The following is a 15,421-nucleotide window of genomic DNA, read 5'->3' on the forward strand; positions in this document are numbered from 1 at the left end:
TTTATTACTATTTATTATTATTTAATATTATTTATTAATTTTTTATTATTATCCACAAATTATCTGAGATTATCTTACAATTTTAGAAGAGTACATTTGGATAGTGAGAAATATAGAGAAGTGTTGAGAAAAGTTATAAATAGTAATAAAAAAATAATAATAGAAAATTAAATAATAGTAAAAAATAATGAATTTTAATAAAAAAATAATAAAAAAATAATTAATAATAGTGAAATTGTTTAATTGATAGATGTTGTTGAATTGAATTTGAAAATTGAAAAGTGGATCGCGAGTATCGAAGTCGGCCAGCCGGCCTATGCCTTAAGGCCCATTGTTCAAATCTCCATAATCATGATCGCATTTTTTTTTTAATTAGTGAGGTGCTCGATAATTAAGATTATTTTATTTATAAGTAAGATTATTAAAAATAATATTTTATAAAATAACTTTATAGAAGAATGAAATAGTATACGATGTAACTTAATGCTATGTATCAAAAGTAAACTTTATTTTATAAAAATAAATATTTTAATTATAAATAAATTAGATAAAAATGAATTTAAAAATAACGTAACTTAATATATTATACATCATATTATAAATTTTTTTTTATAAAATAAATCTAACAAATTACATAAAATTATATTAATTTATAAATTTATTTTTATATAATCTATATAACAAATATCTCTCATAAAATTCTTTTACAAGCTAAAGAGTTGCGATTGCATTTAGTAAAAAGTATTGAATCCATTCTATGCAAAAATATATTTTTATGAATATTCAGATTTGAGTTTGAGTAGTAAAATATTTTTAAATAATTTATAAATAGTAATAAGATATTTTATAATTAATAATAAAAATATTAAATAATAACAAAACATAAATAATAAATAATAATAAAATATTCCAAAATATTTTGAGGACCTCTCCCATCAAATACTATACTCATAAATATCTCTTTCACTAAGAATTTAATAGTTTAATTTACAATGAGAATTAAAAAATATATCTTTCCTCGCTTCAAGTAAAAAATAAAAAAAAAAAACTCACAAAAAACGACAACAACCGACAAATCACAAAGGTAAAAGAAAGTCATTACTCTTCAAAATAACAAAGATATTACATTATAAAAAATAAAAACTGCAAATATATTTAAAGATATATTCTTCGAGCCCTATGCCAGATTTGAGATTCCCCACCGAAGAGTTGCATTATTTTTTGCCCCAAACTGACCAAAATACCCCTCCTCGCCCATAAAAATAAAACGAAAGACAAAAAATCTCATCCTGATTCACGTGCCTGCCTCGCTGTCACGTGCTCAGCTACCCCTCTCTCTCTCTCTCTCTCTTCTAAGAACTATAAGCTCATCGCAACTTCGATATCTCCGCCGCTACGTTGGAATCCAGCTTCGAAAGGGGGGAAATTCTAGACAGTGCAACCGCAGAAGACGAAGAAGAAGCAAAGCATGGAGACCAAGGCGACGGACTCGAACGCCGTTACCATCCCCCACATGACGTCGTCCACGATCCACGACAAGCTCAGATCCCGCCACGACCACCTCCTCGTCTCGACCAAGCCCCACCTCGGCGTGAGGTACGAGGAGAATAATCCCGGCCACCTCGAAACCGACGACCTGCCGACCGAGACGAAGCACTCCAAGTCCAGCCACCGGAATGCTGACGTGGCCCACGACATCACTCTTTCTCTCTCCCTTCCTCTCTCCCTTCCTTCCTTTCTCTGGTATTTTCTAGCATCTTGTAAAATCAGAGGGCTTTTATAACGATGGTCGAGGTAGGTAATAATAATAAGGTGCTTCGCTGCGTAATGTTTAATGGTTAACGGTGGGGGCCCATCAAAGGACGAAAGACCTTGGACCAGTGGATTGGGAGGCATTAGATTGTTAACGGCCGATGATCATCACTTCTAAGCGATGACATGTCTTTTATTAACGGTTGAGATTGAATTCAGACTTTTCTGGAATGTGGAGGAAAAAACAAAGGACAAAAAGGTAGTGCAGCATGTAAGACAAAATACGCATTATTTTGAAATTAAACTTGGGAGGGAAAACATTTTGGTATTTCTCTAATCGAAATTGAAAATATTTATGTGGTTTTGTGACATGATAACATAACATCATGGCAATATATGTCACATAAATTTATTGTTTACATGTCTTTGTTCATTTTAGACATAAATTCAAAAGAAAAAAAAAAGGTTAAATTTAGACATCAATGGTATGTGTTATATTGTACAATACTTCATATTGATGCGAAAGTCTGAAATATCAATTAGAGTTATTTTATTCTCAAACCGATACGTAGAGTACACTATTATCATCGCTTAAATGGTAGGATTTGGTTTGTAATACTCAATTTTTAAAAATTATCTTCTAATTTATATCACATAAACCGTCTATGGTATATAGACCTTAAAATAACAGTATGTTAGTATTCAATTAATTAACGTGTAAAAGTATTTATATTTTAAGTTTTTTTTTTATAATTACTTTGAATTTCACAATAATTGATATTTATTATCAACTTAGAGAAGTCTTAAGTCTATGAATTTACAGAGAAATCTTAGAAAAATAAGTTTATAAATTTATATGATACATGAGATCTATTTTATTATTAAATATGATTTATAATTTAATGATGTATCAATCTATATAAATTAATTTTTTTTAAGATCTATTTGTAGACCAAATATTTATAGTAGTCATTTTTCTAATCAGTTTCTCGAGTTAATGTTAGTAGGAGTTTTTGAACTTTAAATCATCGTTCAGTTCACAGTTACAAGTCAATATTTTATTTTCAAGCTTTTTTAAATTTAAAATTTAAATACCTACCACAAAAAGTAATTGAATACTAACATCATGTATGGAATGTGGTTTATAGGACCTTTCCCGCCATATTTTCTTTTTAAATATTTCAAAATTCAATTTAGCGCCTAGATTTTTCATTTGGATAATCGGATCATATGCTATCAGGCCATCAAACTCTGACAAGTCATCAACAAAGTTTAATGTAAGTCTATTAACATTTAATTTCTACAAGTTTGTATTCACATAGTTAAGAATTCACATTTAAATCTATGTGAATTACCTACAAACTGTAATATTGAAAACAATGTTTTGAATACCGTATCAGAAGTCGTATCGGTTAAGGCACTCAAACGAAATATTTCGATAGCGGTATGCCGGTACCGTTTCGTGTACCGTTTTGAAATAGTCGATATATGAATAAATTATATATAAATACATATATATATATATATATTATAAATAGTCTAGTCTAAATTGGAGATTAAAAAATAAGCTTGTAGTTTAAAAAAATAAAAAATTTTGAAAGCCAAAATATCGATCGAAATTGAGGCCGGTACGGTACGAAATTGAAAACAGTGACAGGGAATCCACAAACTGCAAAGAATTACCCACAGACACAATTCAAAAACAATATTAAAGAATTCAAAATATGCATATGCAGGAAAAAAATATAAATATTAAAAAAAAATAAACAACCAGTATGTTTTCATAAAGAGTAATATTAGATCTAAATTTATAGTATGCAAGTTTCACGTACTTATTTTGAAAAAATAAATAAATTTTTTTATATAAATCTCAAATTTATCTACTTTCTCAAATGCAGTGTGAAGAACTTACAAATTCTAAAACTGTTGAAATATTTTCCTTTCACAAAAAGCATAATTACCATAGAATACTCATATTATATTACCATTTGGTCTATTAATATTTGTGTTTCTATCAACGAACGACACTTCGGCTTCGTTTGGAATTAAAACTCATCTCAACTCATTATTATAATTTTTTTAAATCTCAACATAAAATATAATAAATAATTCAACTTTTTCAAATCTCGAAATAATAATAATAATAATAAATAATATTTTATTATCTCAACTCAACTCAACTCAACTCAACTCAATTCAACTCAATTCATCTTAATATACAAACGCACCCTTCATCTCAAACAGAGGCTATCTTCGCAAGATGTTGGTGTAAGATTAGAAGATGAATTTCCTGCTTAGTTATTAAGAAAAAATGAGTTCATTAAAAGAGCATGTGGGCTTTATTTAATGCAACTAGATATTTGTTGAGTGGTCGTGAGAATGACTGATAAGTATATATACTCATATATTTAAAAAATTAATACTTATTGAGAACTAGAAGGCCACTCATTTGAATATAAAAATATTATAGAAATAAAAGAAAAGATTAGTTAAACTTCTCACTTAAAAATATAATATAAATAATTAAATTTATTATTTATTATTAATTTAAATTTTATAAATAAGTAATAATTTCCCATAATATCAAACAAAACAGAAGTAATAATGTGAATTATAGACTTATAGTCTCATCCTTTCTAATTCGGACACCACAAAGGCTGGCCCCACTTGCTAGATCAACGGTCCTGATTGCCGAAACGAAGTAGTCGTTCTCTACTAGTCAATCAACACAAAATGGAAGCTAGCTATAAAATAATAACAACAATCATAATAAAAACAAAAACAATCCAATCCTAAATTATTAGTTGGTTTCTACTTTCTACCTCTGTCCTCCACTTGTGCGGCATAACTTTAGGCTTGATTTACCACGAGTGTTTTTCTTTTCTTTTTCAAGCTAATGATGATATTTTTAGCGAGAGAAATGATTTATATAAATTTTAAATAGATAAATTTTATATGAGTCTTTATAAAAAAGTAGATTTTACTTTAAAAAAATATAAAAAAATTATTTTTTATTAGTGAGACCCATTATTTTGTAAAAAATTTGTATGAAACTTATCTATTTGAAACTTGTATCTAGCATTACTCAGCAAGCAAATTATTCTCAAAATAAATTTGTCTAATATATTATTTTTGAGATATGATATTTACAGTCTGTAAGTTTCGTATATTCTTTTAAAAAAATGAATAGATATGAAACTCATATAAAGATTAATTTTTTAATATCGAACCTCTTTTTTAAAATTAAAAATATATCTAATATTACTTTTTTTATAAAATATATTTAACATATTATATGAATTGCGTAAATTTATGAAATGTATTTGTGAATCAGTAATTCGCTTTTATTTTTCTAGTGATTTTAATTTATAAAGAAAAAATCACTAAATGACACTATAAGTCTTACACAACCCCCAAATTAAAGGCGGTGATTAAAATCAACCAGCCAAGTTTTCTTTCAAAATATGAGAGAGAGCATCATGGAAGAGATCAAATGACGTAATGGAGGAGGATCTTCATAGTTCATCTTTGATTATATGGTGGGCTGCAAGCGAGGGAGAAGAAGATATGAAAAGAGAGGTGAGGGGAAGAAAGACTAAGAAATTAAATGAATCCTAAATGGGTTTTGATGTTTATAAATTGGTTTAGAAATTAAATTGGTTAGATTTTAAATAAAAAATATTAACATATTTTTATTTATATATTATTAAAAAAGTGAAAAGTTTATCGTCTCATCTTGTAAAAGGAAGTTTAAAGATTGTCATATATATTATATGATAAAATAATCTTATAATTCAACGTATTATATTAAGTCATATTAATTTATAAATTTTTTTTATAAATTAATAATTTATCCGTTAAACAAGGTTAGTGATCTATTAGCATTTTTATTTGTATTTTTCGAATATGATTCTTCAATTTAGAGACGAGGCCATTAATTAGTAAATTTTATTCATTTGATGATATATATAATTATGAATTGTGTAGAGTCGTGATTTTTTTTTAAAAATGAGTAAGGTCTATTATTAAAAGATTAATTTTTTCTTACGAATCTTATATTTATTCACTTTTTTTTAAAAGAAATATATAACGCTTACACAACACATAACTGTAAATATTATTATTATTTTTTAAATAACTTAACCACGTGGCATGCAACGTTGCCACGTCCACGCGATAATCACAGCGATAATAGTGGGAGTGGCAAAGTAGTGTTAAAATAGTCTAGTCGTTTGCATCATTAAACATCGTGGGACAGTGGACATTCAAAACCGAATGAAATAAATAATAATATAGATAAAATTGCCATATAATATTAGTATGTCATGTATGTCAATTTTTGGTTGGCTGACTTGACATATTTAGCATGACACGTAGGCATTAAATAAATATTTAAATAAAGTCTGATTTTAAATATTTTTATCACGTGTGCAATATTTGTGATACTAAATTTTCTATTCAATATAATGAATAAAAGAATAGTTATTTATCATTATCACATCGTATTCATTTTATTTAAACACACATACTTACACAATTTATATTTTTAAATAATTTTTGTTTTTTAAATTTTGCTAAGTTGAAGTACAAAATTTACAATGAAACCTAATTTTAAATTATTGTATTAAATATATAATTAAAAAGAAAAATTTAAATAAAGCCTCATTTTATTCAAAACTTTAAGCATTATAATGATTTATATTTCATTTCATTATAAATAAGAAGCCTCATTTTAGATTTTACCTTAAGCCATAATTTATATTAAGCTGCCCTTGATGTCACGTGTTAACAACTTAACGTGAGGGAATTATTGCCATAATTTTAGGTTTTAATAATATTACTATTTTAATATTTGAAAAAATTGAATTATTTATTAAATAATGATGAGATGAAATGAAATGAGTTGAGAATGTTTCTATATCCAAATAAGGCTATAGTGTTATCACGTCACATGGCAATTTTTTTTTCTTTAGTCTTTTAACAGAAGATTAATGGAAGTATCTAATAAATTGCGGATTTTGTAAAAATATTATTTTGTAAAAATTAAAAATATCCACTTTAATTTATAAAGATGTGAAAACTGCCTTTATCATATGTGGAGGAAAATTCGATTGTTTTAAATTTTACAATTAATCAAAAAATTAGAGAAAAGAGTAATAAAAATGGGAAGGTCAAAAGGATATAAAGATTTGAAAGCTCCAACAGCTACACACATGCCGCGCTATGCGCACACGTACAACACAAAACTGAACCAACAAGTTAACTTCCAAGAATACGACCTTCAACCCGACCCACCCGCCTTTTTTATATCCATCCCTGATCTCCCTCTCTGTTCCTCTCTGCGCCATTTCCCCGAACGTTTGCACAGCAGAGCGGAGCAAATAGCAATACCTCGCGCGGGCAGACCCTAGGGAGCCACCGAAAGGGAAAGACACAATGTCTCTGAGGCCCAGCAACACGCGCACGGAAGTGCGGAAGAAGTCGTACAAGACGGGGGTTGACGCGGACGAGGCTCGGAGGAGGAGGGAGGACAATCTGGTGGAGATCAGGAAGAACAAGCGCGAGGACAACCTCTTGAAGAAGCGTAGAGAGGGCATCCTTGGCCTCAGCTCCCAACCCTTGCAGCAACTTGCTGATTCCTCCCAAAACGCCGCCGCTCTGGAAAAGCGGGTATTTTCTCTTAATATTCATTTATTTTATCCTGAATCCGTTCTTCTGTGGGTTTATGATTGATGGTTTTTTTGGAATTTTTTCGTTTGTCTTGCAATGTTTATCCTTGATTAAAATTGTAGTAGAACTTTGTCCTATTGGGTATCTGATTGCTTTATAAAAATTGGGGGAATTTGGTTGATTTCAAATGTAGAAAAGGGAGGGATTAGTGATTTCATTTAATACCCGGAAAAAGTTACAACTTTATTTGACATGTGTTTATCGTTTAGATTGATTGGATTTTGTGGACACGGGAAACGTTTTAACTTGTTTTCTATGTTTATTTGCTTAGAAATGTAACATTAGAAATTTGAATTTTATGTTTATCGCTATTTGGAGATAAAAGCAAGCATGAATTTTAAGTCACCTGTGAAAGACGGAACTAATTCTTATGTTTAGTTTAATGCATTATTATTTTTTGGTATTATCTGAAGCCGTTTGTAGTAATGAAAAATTATAGGAAAGATGGAGTTACTCGATTTTGAGTTTGAGGTAGTTTATAATTTTGGACCCAACAAAAAAGCATCATAAATCCTATTTAGATGAACATCAATCCTACAGTATGCATTCATTTTTACATCTTTATGGATGGAGTGTGATGTCTGTTGAGGAGCTCTCTTAGGAAACTGAAGCTTACGTGATTTTCTCCAGCTAATGAATCTGATGTTTGATTTTATGTGTTGGGTGTTGTACCGTCCTTTACAGCTGGAAAGTATTCCTGCGATGGTGCAAGGGGTATGGTCTGAGGATCCCAACTCACAATTGGAATCAACTACTCAGTTTAGAAAGCTACTGTCGATAGGTATAGCTGCAGTTACTAATAATTTTTTCAGAGGAATATCACTGGATGTTGTTGATTGTTTGATTTGAATTTGAGTATTTTCATGTAGAGCGCAGCCCTCCCATTGACGAGGTAATCAAAGCAGGGGTGGTTCCTCGGTTTGTGGAGTTCCTGGGGAGGCATGATCTGCCCCAACTACAAGTAGGGATTCTTTGTAGCTTTAAGTCTCTGTGCAAGTAAAACTGTCAGTAAGAAATGTCAGTACAATATGGGACTGACTTTTCGTTTGTGTGTAGTTTGAAGCGGCATGGGCTTTGACCAATGTTGCATCTGGAACATCAGAGCATACACGGGTTGTCATTGAACATGGTGCTGTCCCTATGTTTGTGCAACTTCTTAGCTCTGCTAGTGATGACGTCAGGGAGCAGGTTAGCTCACTTCTTTTATTGTATAAATTTCAGAAAGTTTGCTTGAAATTTCTGTTCATGATTTTTTGTGTTTCAATTTTAGTGCTTTTTTCCCAAATAAAAATCATTTTCCTCCTCTCCCCTGCTGATATATATATATATATATATTATATTTGTCACTTTTACTGGATTGTACTGGATTCGAATTCGGATTTTTCATACTTTAGAATTATTCCAAGGTTTAATCTCACATTCCTTATTATTTTTTTTATTCTTAGATGTATTTTTAGTATGTTTACAATCATCGCTTTCTTTTTTCTTGGTCAGGCGGTATGGGCTTTAGGAAATGTTGCTGGTGATTCCCCAACTTGTAGGGATCTTGTTCTTGGTCATGGTGCACTCGTGCCATTACTATCTCAGTTGAATGAACACTCAAAATTGTCCATGCTGAGGAATGCTACATGGACTTTATCTAACTTCTGTCGTGGCAAGCCACCAACACCATTTGATCAGGTGAGAAGCCATCCATGGTTTCACTCTATTCCTTTGAACATGTTTATGCAGTATATTATATCTTTAATGCTGACTTGAGTTCTTTCATAGCTGCATATTTACGGATAATAATTGTGTGGAAAAAAAAATTCCTTGGTTTGTCAGGTGAAGGCTGCCTTACCAATTCTACAGAAACTTATTTACCTGAACGATGAAGAAGTTCTTACAGATGCTTGCTGGGCCCTATCTTATCTTTCAGATGGCCCGAATGATAAAATTCAGGCTGTTATTGAAGCAGGTGTCTGTCCACGACTTGTGGAGCTTCTGCTGTAAGTTTCCATGTTCTCTACAAAAATCTCAAATGTGGCACCGACTTCCATTTGTTCTAGTATGGTTTAGCTTTTTCTCCTTTTTGAAAAATTCAGGAAAATATTCCCCCACCTATGTTTTGTACATCCCTTTTATCTTCTGTTGCCTTTTCTTTTCAGTTGTATGGTCCTGGGTCAATTACTGATTTTTTTTTGGTTTTAGTCATCCCTCACCTACAGTTCTTATACCTGCCCTTCGGACTGTGGGAAACATTGTTACGGGTGATGATGCTCAGACTCAGGTATTGGCATAGTTTGTATACCCAATTTTTAATTCTTACTATGCCATTCATAGGTCAAGGCTATTATTGTTTATCTCAAAGCTGTTGGAGATCTATCTTATTGGGAACTCTGCTCTACTAAATGTTCGTTTTGGATTGCTTTTGACTTGACTTTAATTTTGTGCACCCATGTTTGCCTAGTGTTCATTAGATTGGAGTAATGAAGTATTTTTTACTTTAAGCACATTCTTTTTGCATGCAGTAATTTGATACTGTACTCTTGTGATTGGATAACCTAGACGATATCAATCAATGCTCTTTTTAAAAAAAAAAAAATTATTATAAGCATGCATTAGAAGACTATTAATTAATAAACTGAGCCATATTTTAAGTACTATTTGCCTCCACTCTGTCATGTGTGTATATGAATGGAATTGCTTCTTTTTCTTGTCCATACATAGCAACAAAGTGACCTTGATATGTATTTTTCAGTTTGTAATTGAAAACCAAGTGCTCCCTTGTCTCTATCAACTTCTTACACAAAATCACAAAAAAAGCATCAAGAAGGAAGCTTGTTGGACAATCTCAAATATCACTGCTGGGAATAGAGGTCAAATACAGGTATGGAATTCCCCTTATATATGATATAGCCTAAAAGTTTTTCATGTATTTAACAATGTTTATGGCACCCATTTGATCCACACTACTAGAACTTTCATCTATGGGTTGCTTGATGGTGTTAATCATTTATCATTAGAACAAAATCATTTATCATTAGAACAAAAATAATGATTACCTGGTGTTCTTGATTCGAAACTCGTGGTTCTTAAAACATACCCTCTTTAATGCTGGGTATTTGACATTTTTTTGGGAGGTGGGTTTTGAGATCCCCGCATACGCCATGGCCTTAGACCTGATAAGCATTCATCTTCTTGGAGTGGATTGCTCCTTATACAGACGTTATGTAATTAGTTGCATCATCAAAAGTGCTGGTCTTGATTGCTTACCACCCATCCTCGATTGCTTATTCTTGTTAGCTTTTCAAGTTCTGTTATGATTTCCGAAAATGTAGTGGAATATTGTTTTTCTTGATCATTTTCTTGTTGATTGCTGTTGTGTATTTCCATGGGCCAAGAATCACTCAACATAACTATATTTTTGTATGTAAACCCATTTGTAAGGGTAAAATAAATTGTTTGTATACCCACTTGTTCACATAGAAAGTTTTCAGTTCGAGCCTTTGTTTTTAGGAGGATAATCCCCCAATAAAACCATACTTTGGATCGGCTAGAAATGCTGACGGTTGTGGGTTTTCATGTTCTTTTCCTTGAATAGACAACAAGTTTTAGCACAATTTGTGATCGGTTCTTTACAAGTCTGTTAGAATGCTAGATGAGTGTTATCAATTATAATTGTTATCTTTTACATGATTAATTCCTTATAATTGTTATCTATTACAATATTTGTGTTTCAGGCTGTTATTGAGGCCAATATTATTCTCCCTCTTGTACATCTTCTCCAAGGTGCTGAGTTTGACATCAAGAAGGAGGCTGCATGGGCCATATCAAATGCTACTTCTGGAGGATCACATGATCAGATACAGTATGTTTTACTCTTAACACTGACTTTTCTTATTTACCTTCACATTCTAGCTTGCTTATATGCCTGTGCTATCTCACATGGATAGCGAGATCCGTGTCTTGCTGATGCCCCTATTGGGTGGTTACTTTTTTATTCTTTTCCATTAACCTTAATTTTTTGCTCCCATCGTCCTTTTTTCTAAGCAAAACAAACCAATACCATATCATATACTCCAGGTTGAGGCTAGGCTTATCTAAAACAATAATTTATGAATTAATGGTTAATGCTTGTTCTTGGAGACCATTCTTATGTTTGTAACAGTTGATAGACTGAACGTTCTGTCTCAAATTTCTTATAATTGCAAGTTGGAAGAACACCTTCCATTGGTTTTGACCCAAGAGACACGTATATCTCATAAATGATCCTTTTCATATTGTTTTATACATGCGATAGAGTTCATCTTGTAATTTTATGAAAATTTTTTCAATATTATGCATTAGACAAAACCATGCACTGACACGCATAATCTATCTTCTTGTAGATTCCTGGTGAGCCAAGGTTGCATTAAGCCTCTATGTGATCTTCTAATCTGTCCAGACCCAAGGATTGTGACAGTGTGCCTTGAAGGGCTTGAGAACATTCTGAAGGTGGGTGAGGCTGACAGAGAAATGGGAATGAATAATGGAATCAATATATATGCACAAGCGATTGATGACTGTGATGGATTGGATAAGATCGAGAATCTGCAGACCCATGACAACAATGAGATTTATGAGAAGGCTGTGAAGATCTTGGAGAGATATTGGGCCGAGGAAGACGAGGAAGAGCAGAGCCTCCAGGAGAATGGGAATGGAGAGCAACAGGGTTTTAATTTTGGAACAAACCAGCCTAACCTTCCCCCTGGTGGCTTCAAATTTGGGTAAATTGACAGTTTAGGATACTGTTTTCTAGCTTTGTAGGCCCCCTTACTTTCTCTGTTTCAGTGAATTTTCAAACTTATTTTTTGTATTCCCCCTCATTTGCCAAGGGTCAGGGTTTTTGGTCTGGCATATAGGCTTTATTTGTGTATGATTGGCACCAAGTGTTATGGCTTCGACTTGCTCGTTTCCATCTTGATTTGTATTTCTATACCTAATAGCTAAAAAGTTGTCATTGTGGTTACCTTAGCTTGAGTCCAGCTTTGTGCTTCTTAAATTTTCTTTCTGTATCTTGGATTTACAAGAAAATATTACACAGAGAGAGAGAGAGAACCTCTCAATGTAGGACTCCTTTTGAAAGTCATGCAGCACTAATAACTGGGATTTTAGAAGGTTGCCATTAATTCAAAGACTGATGATTGCCCTCCATTTCTATTGCTTCTTTGCATTTTGTTTGTTCTCTCAGACTCACACCAACATGGCATGTTGCTGATACAAGGTGGTGGTTGGTTGACAAATAAGAGGGGCAAGCTAATTTGGATTTTCTGATTCAATATCCAATTTATGATAATAAAACAAAGACCTTCTTCTTCTTCTTCAAAAAAAAAAAAAAATGTTGTCAGTTTTTCTTTTTCAATTTATTGGTTTCAAAAGAATACAAATTTCACTGAATTATGCTCAGGGAGCCCCAAAAATCAAGAATATATATATATATATAAAATATATATGTTGTGTATATAAATATTTTTTTTAAAAAAAATCCTTCATTCCATGGATTTTAAATTCTTATTGAGTGTGATATGTAGAATACTTGAAAATTTAATTAGCTAGGTACCTGAATTTATAATCGGTGGGCTCTGTGCTACATATATATCAACTTATTGCTAGACTTGTCTCTCTTAATAAACTCTAGCTCTTTCTCTTTGATTTTTATTCATGTTTAATGTGAGAGAGAGAGAGAGAGAGATTGATATAATGTTATGCCAAGACAACAAAGAAAAATGAGAGATTGATATAATGCAAAAAACTCACCATAAATAGTGTTACCAAATTAATTAATTAGCCTAAATGCATATAAATTAGAGATCTCCAACAATATCAATTGCCTTGCATGTCACATTAAAATCATGTCCTCTCATGCATCCTGCTAATTGTCCTAGCTAGCTAGCTAGATTACCATGTAGAACAATCATCAATGTTAGACGGAGCCATATGATCTCACATATATATACACAACTAATAAAGCACCATTTGCTCTGAATGTATGGGGATAAGATCGATGGAGTTGGAAATTTAGTTTTTCTGATTCAAAAGAAAACCAAAAAAGACATGATCATAAATTAATGATCATCACCTCAAATTGAAAAGATTCATGAATCCCATACCATACGTTCGTTCAAAACGTCCCAGCTCGATCTTTTTCTCCTCATACGTGAATGACTTTATTATGTTACACTTCTATGTGGAAATATTTATATATATATATATATAATATAGATATTTCTATGGTGACAATTAATTGTGGAAAGGGAATAAAACTTGCAATAATTAATTAATTATAATGATGTTTGCGACCACATTTTCTTTTATTTTAAAAGTAAATAAATAATGGTTGACCGGAAATACTACCTAGATAAAAATGAAATAGTGATGCACTTTTGTAATCTTTTTATATATATATAATATATATATATATAAATAGAGTACAAATTAATAATAATAATGAAATACAATTTGTCCTTCAAATTAATGGTCGTTGTTCCTCTTTTGAGTACTATGAAAATCATTACAAAATAAGAGGATCATGATATTACTTGGAAATTTCTGTATAGCATCTCTGATAGAAAATTCCAACTCACGTTGAGGAAAAAGACTTTGAAAGCCAACAAATTAATAAGCTCTTACCATCTGTCTTCGTACGTACCCCGCATCATGCACATTTGGGAGAGGTAATTTGAAAATCAACATGTAATGCATTCAAATTAGTTTTTTATTTTTATTTTGTTATTTATTCAAATTCTTGGCATTCCACGTGATGAATGTTTAAGTGACAATTAATGGCCACCAAAATAATGACAGAAGAAGACAAATAGACTTGCAAGCTACCAAAATAGTGTATGACTCTGTATTTTTCGACTGCAATGCTTTTTAAAATAATTGAGAACCCCTAAACTCAAACTTGTTTGCTTGAAAAGATCATATTCAAATCCATATAATACGTTCAAATCATAACTTTAACTCTTTTCTTACGTGAATGACTCTATTATGGTTGACTTAAATATATATATATATATAGAAGACTTAAAGATTTAATTAGGTATGTGAATTTATAATCGGTAGGCTCTACCATGCATATCAACTTATTGCTAGACTTTCTTGATAGTAATATCTGTGGTAGAAAATTGCCACTCACGGTGAGGAAAAAGACTTTGAAAACCAACAAATAGGGAGGAACCATCAGTCTTCGCACCCCACATCATGCACATTTAGGAGTGGCAATTTGAAAATCAACATGCAAAGCAAATAGGCTACCTCACGTCTTCCCATTTCTTTCTTTCATTTTGAAAATTGAATGCAATGTGTAATACATTCAATTTTGGTATACCGTGTATTAAAAGGATATTCAAACTCATACCATGCGTTCAAACCATCGCTCTTCTTTTCTTACATGTATGATGTGGTTCTAATTTTGGAAGAGATTGCAATCCTTGTTGTAAAAAAAAAAAAAAAAAAAAGGAGAGAGAGAGAGAAATAGTGTATGGTTCTGTTAATTAAAAAGATCATATTCAAATCTATACCATACGTTCAATCTATCGCTTTAACTCTTTTCTTACGTGGATGACTCTATTAGAATAGACTTAAATATATATCACGACTATTCTTGATTGAGTGTGATATATAGAAGATTTGAAGATTTAATTAGTTAGATACGTGAATTTATAATCGGTGGGCTCTACCATGTATATTAACTTATTGCTAGATTTCTTCCTCTTAATAAACTCTAGTTCAGGGGCAGTTCTATACAAATTGAAGCTTAAAGTGAAATTTAAGTGAGTTATTTGTATTTATAATACAATAAAATATAAATTATTATATGAAATATTTTTAAAATTTTCAATAAAATAAGATTTTATTTAAAATCTTTAAATACAGTTTTTGTGAATTTATATTTATAAAAATAACTTAAAATGAG

The 15,421-nt window shown here is 31.2% G+C and overlaps 2 protein-coding genes across 2 annotated transcripts; one reads left to right on the forward strand and one right to left on the reverse strand.

Moving 5' to 3' along the window:
* Nucleotides 1-1,081: 1,081 nt before the first annotated feature.
* Nucleotides 1,082-1,776, reverse strand: LOC108987843. The gene has a single exon (XM_018960868.2). It carries the CDS (start codon nucleotides 1,696-1,698, stop codon nucleotides 1,429-1,431), a length of 270 nt encoding a protein of 89 aa, XP_018816413.1. The 5' UTR covers nucleotides 1,699-1,776; the 3' UTR covers nucleotides 1,082-1,428.
* A 5,187-nt stretch (nucleotides 1,777-6,963) lies between these two features.
* On the forward strand, nucleotides 6,964-12,477 carry LOC108987897 (importin subunit alpha-4). The gene is made up of 10 exons (XM_018960954.2): nucleotides 6,964-7,422; nucleotides 8,167-8,263; nucleotides 8,352-8,443; nucleotides 8,539-8,670; nucleotides 8,977-9,162; nucleotides 9,307-9,470; nucleotides 9,673-9,751; nucleotides 10,223-10,351; nucleotides 11,205-11,332; nucleotides 11,853-12,477. Exons 1-10 carry the CDS (start codon nucleotides 7,189-7,191, stop codon nucleotides 12,232-12,234), a joined length of 1,623 nt encoding a protein of 540 aa, XP_018816499.1. The 5' UTR covers nucleotides 6,964-7,188; the 3' UTR covers nucleotides 12,235-12,477.
* The last annotated feature ends 2,944 nt before the right edge of the window (nucleotides 12,478-15,421 follow it).

The sequence above is a fragment of the Juglans regia genome, chromosome 11, assembly GCF_001411555.2.
Source record: "Juglans regia cultivar Chandler chromosome 11, Walnut 2.0, whole genome shotgun sequence".
NCBI lineage: Eukaryota > Viridiplantae > Streptophyta > Magnoliopsida > Fagales > Juglandaceae > Juglans > Juglans regia.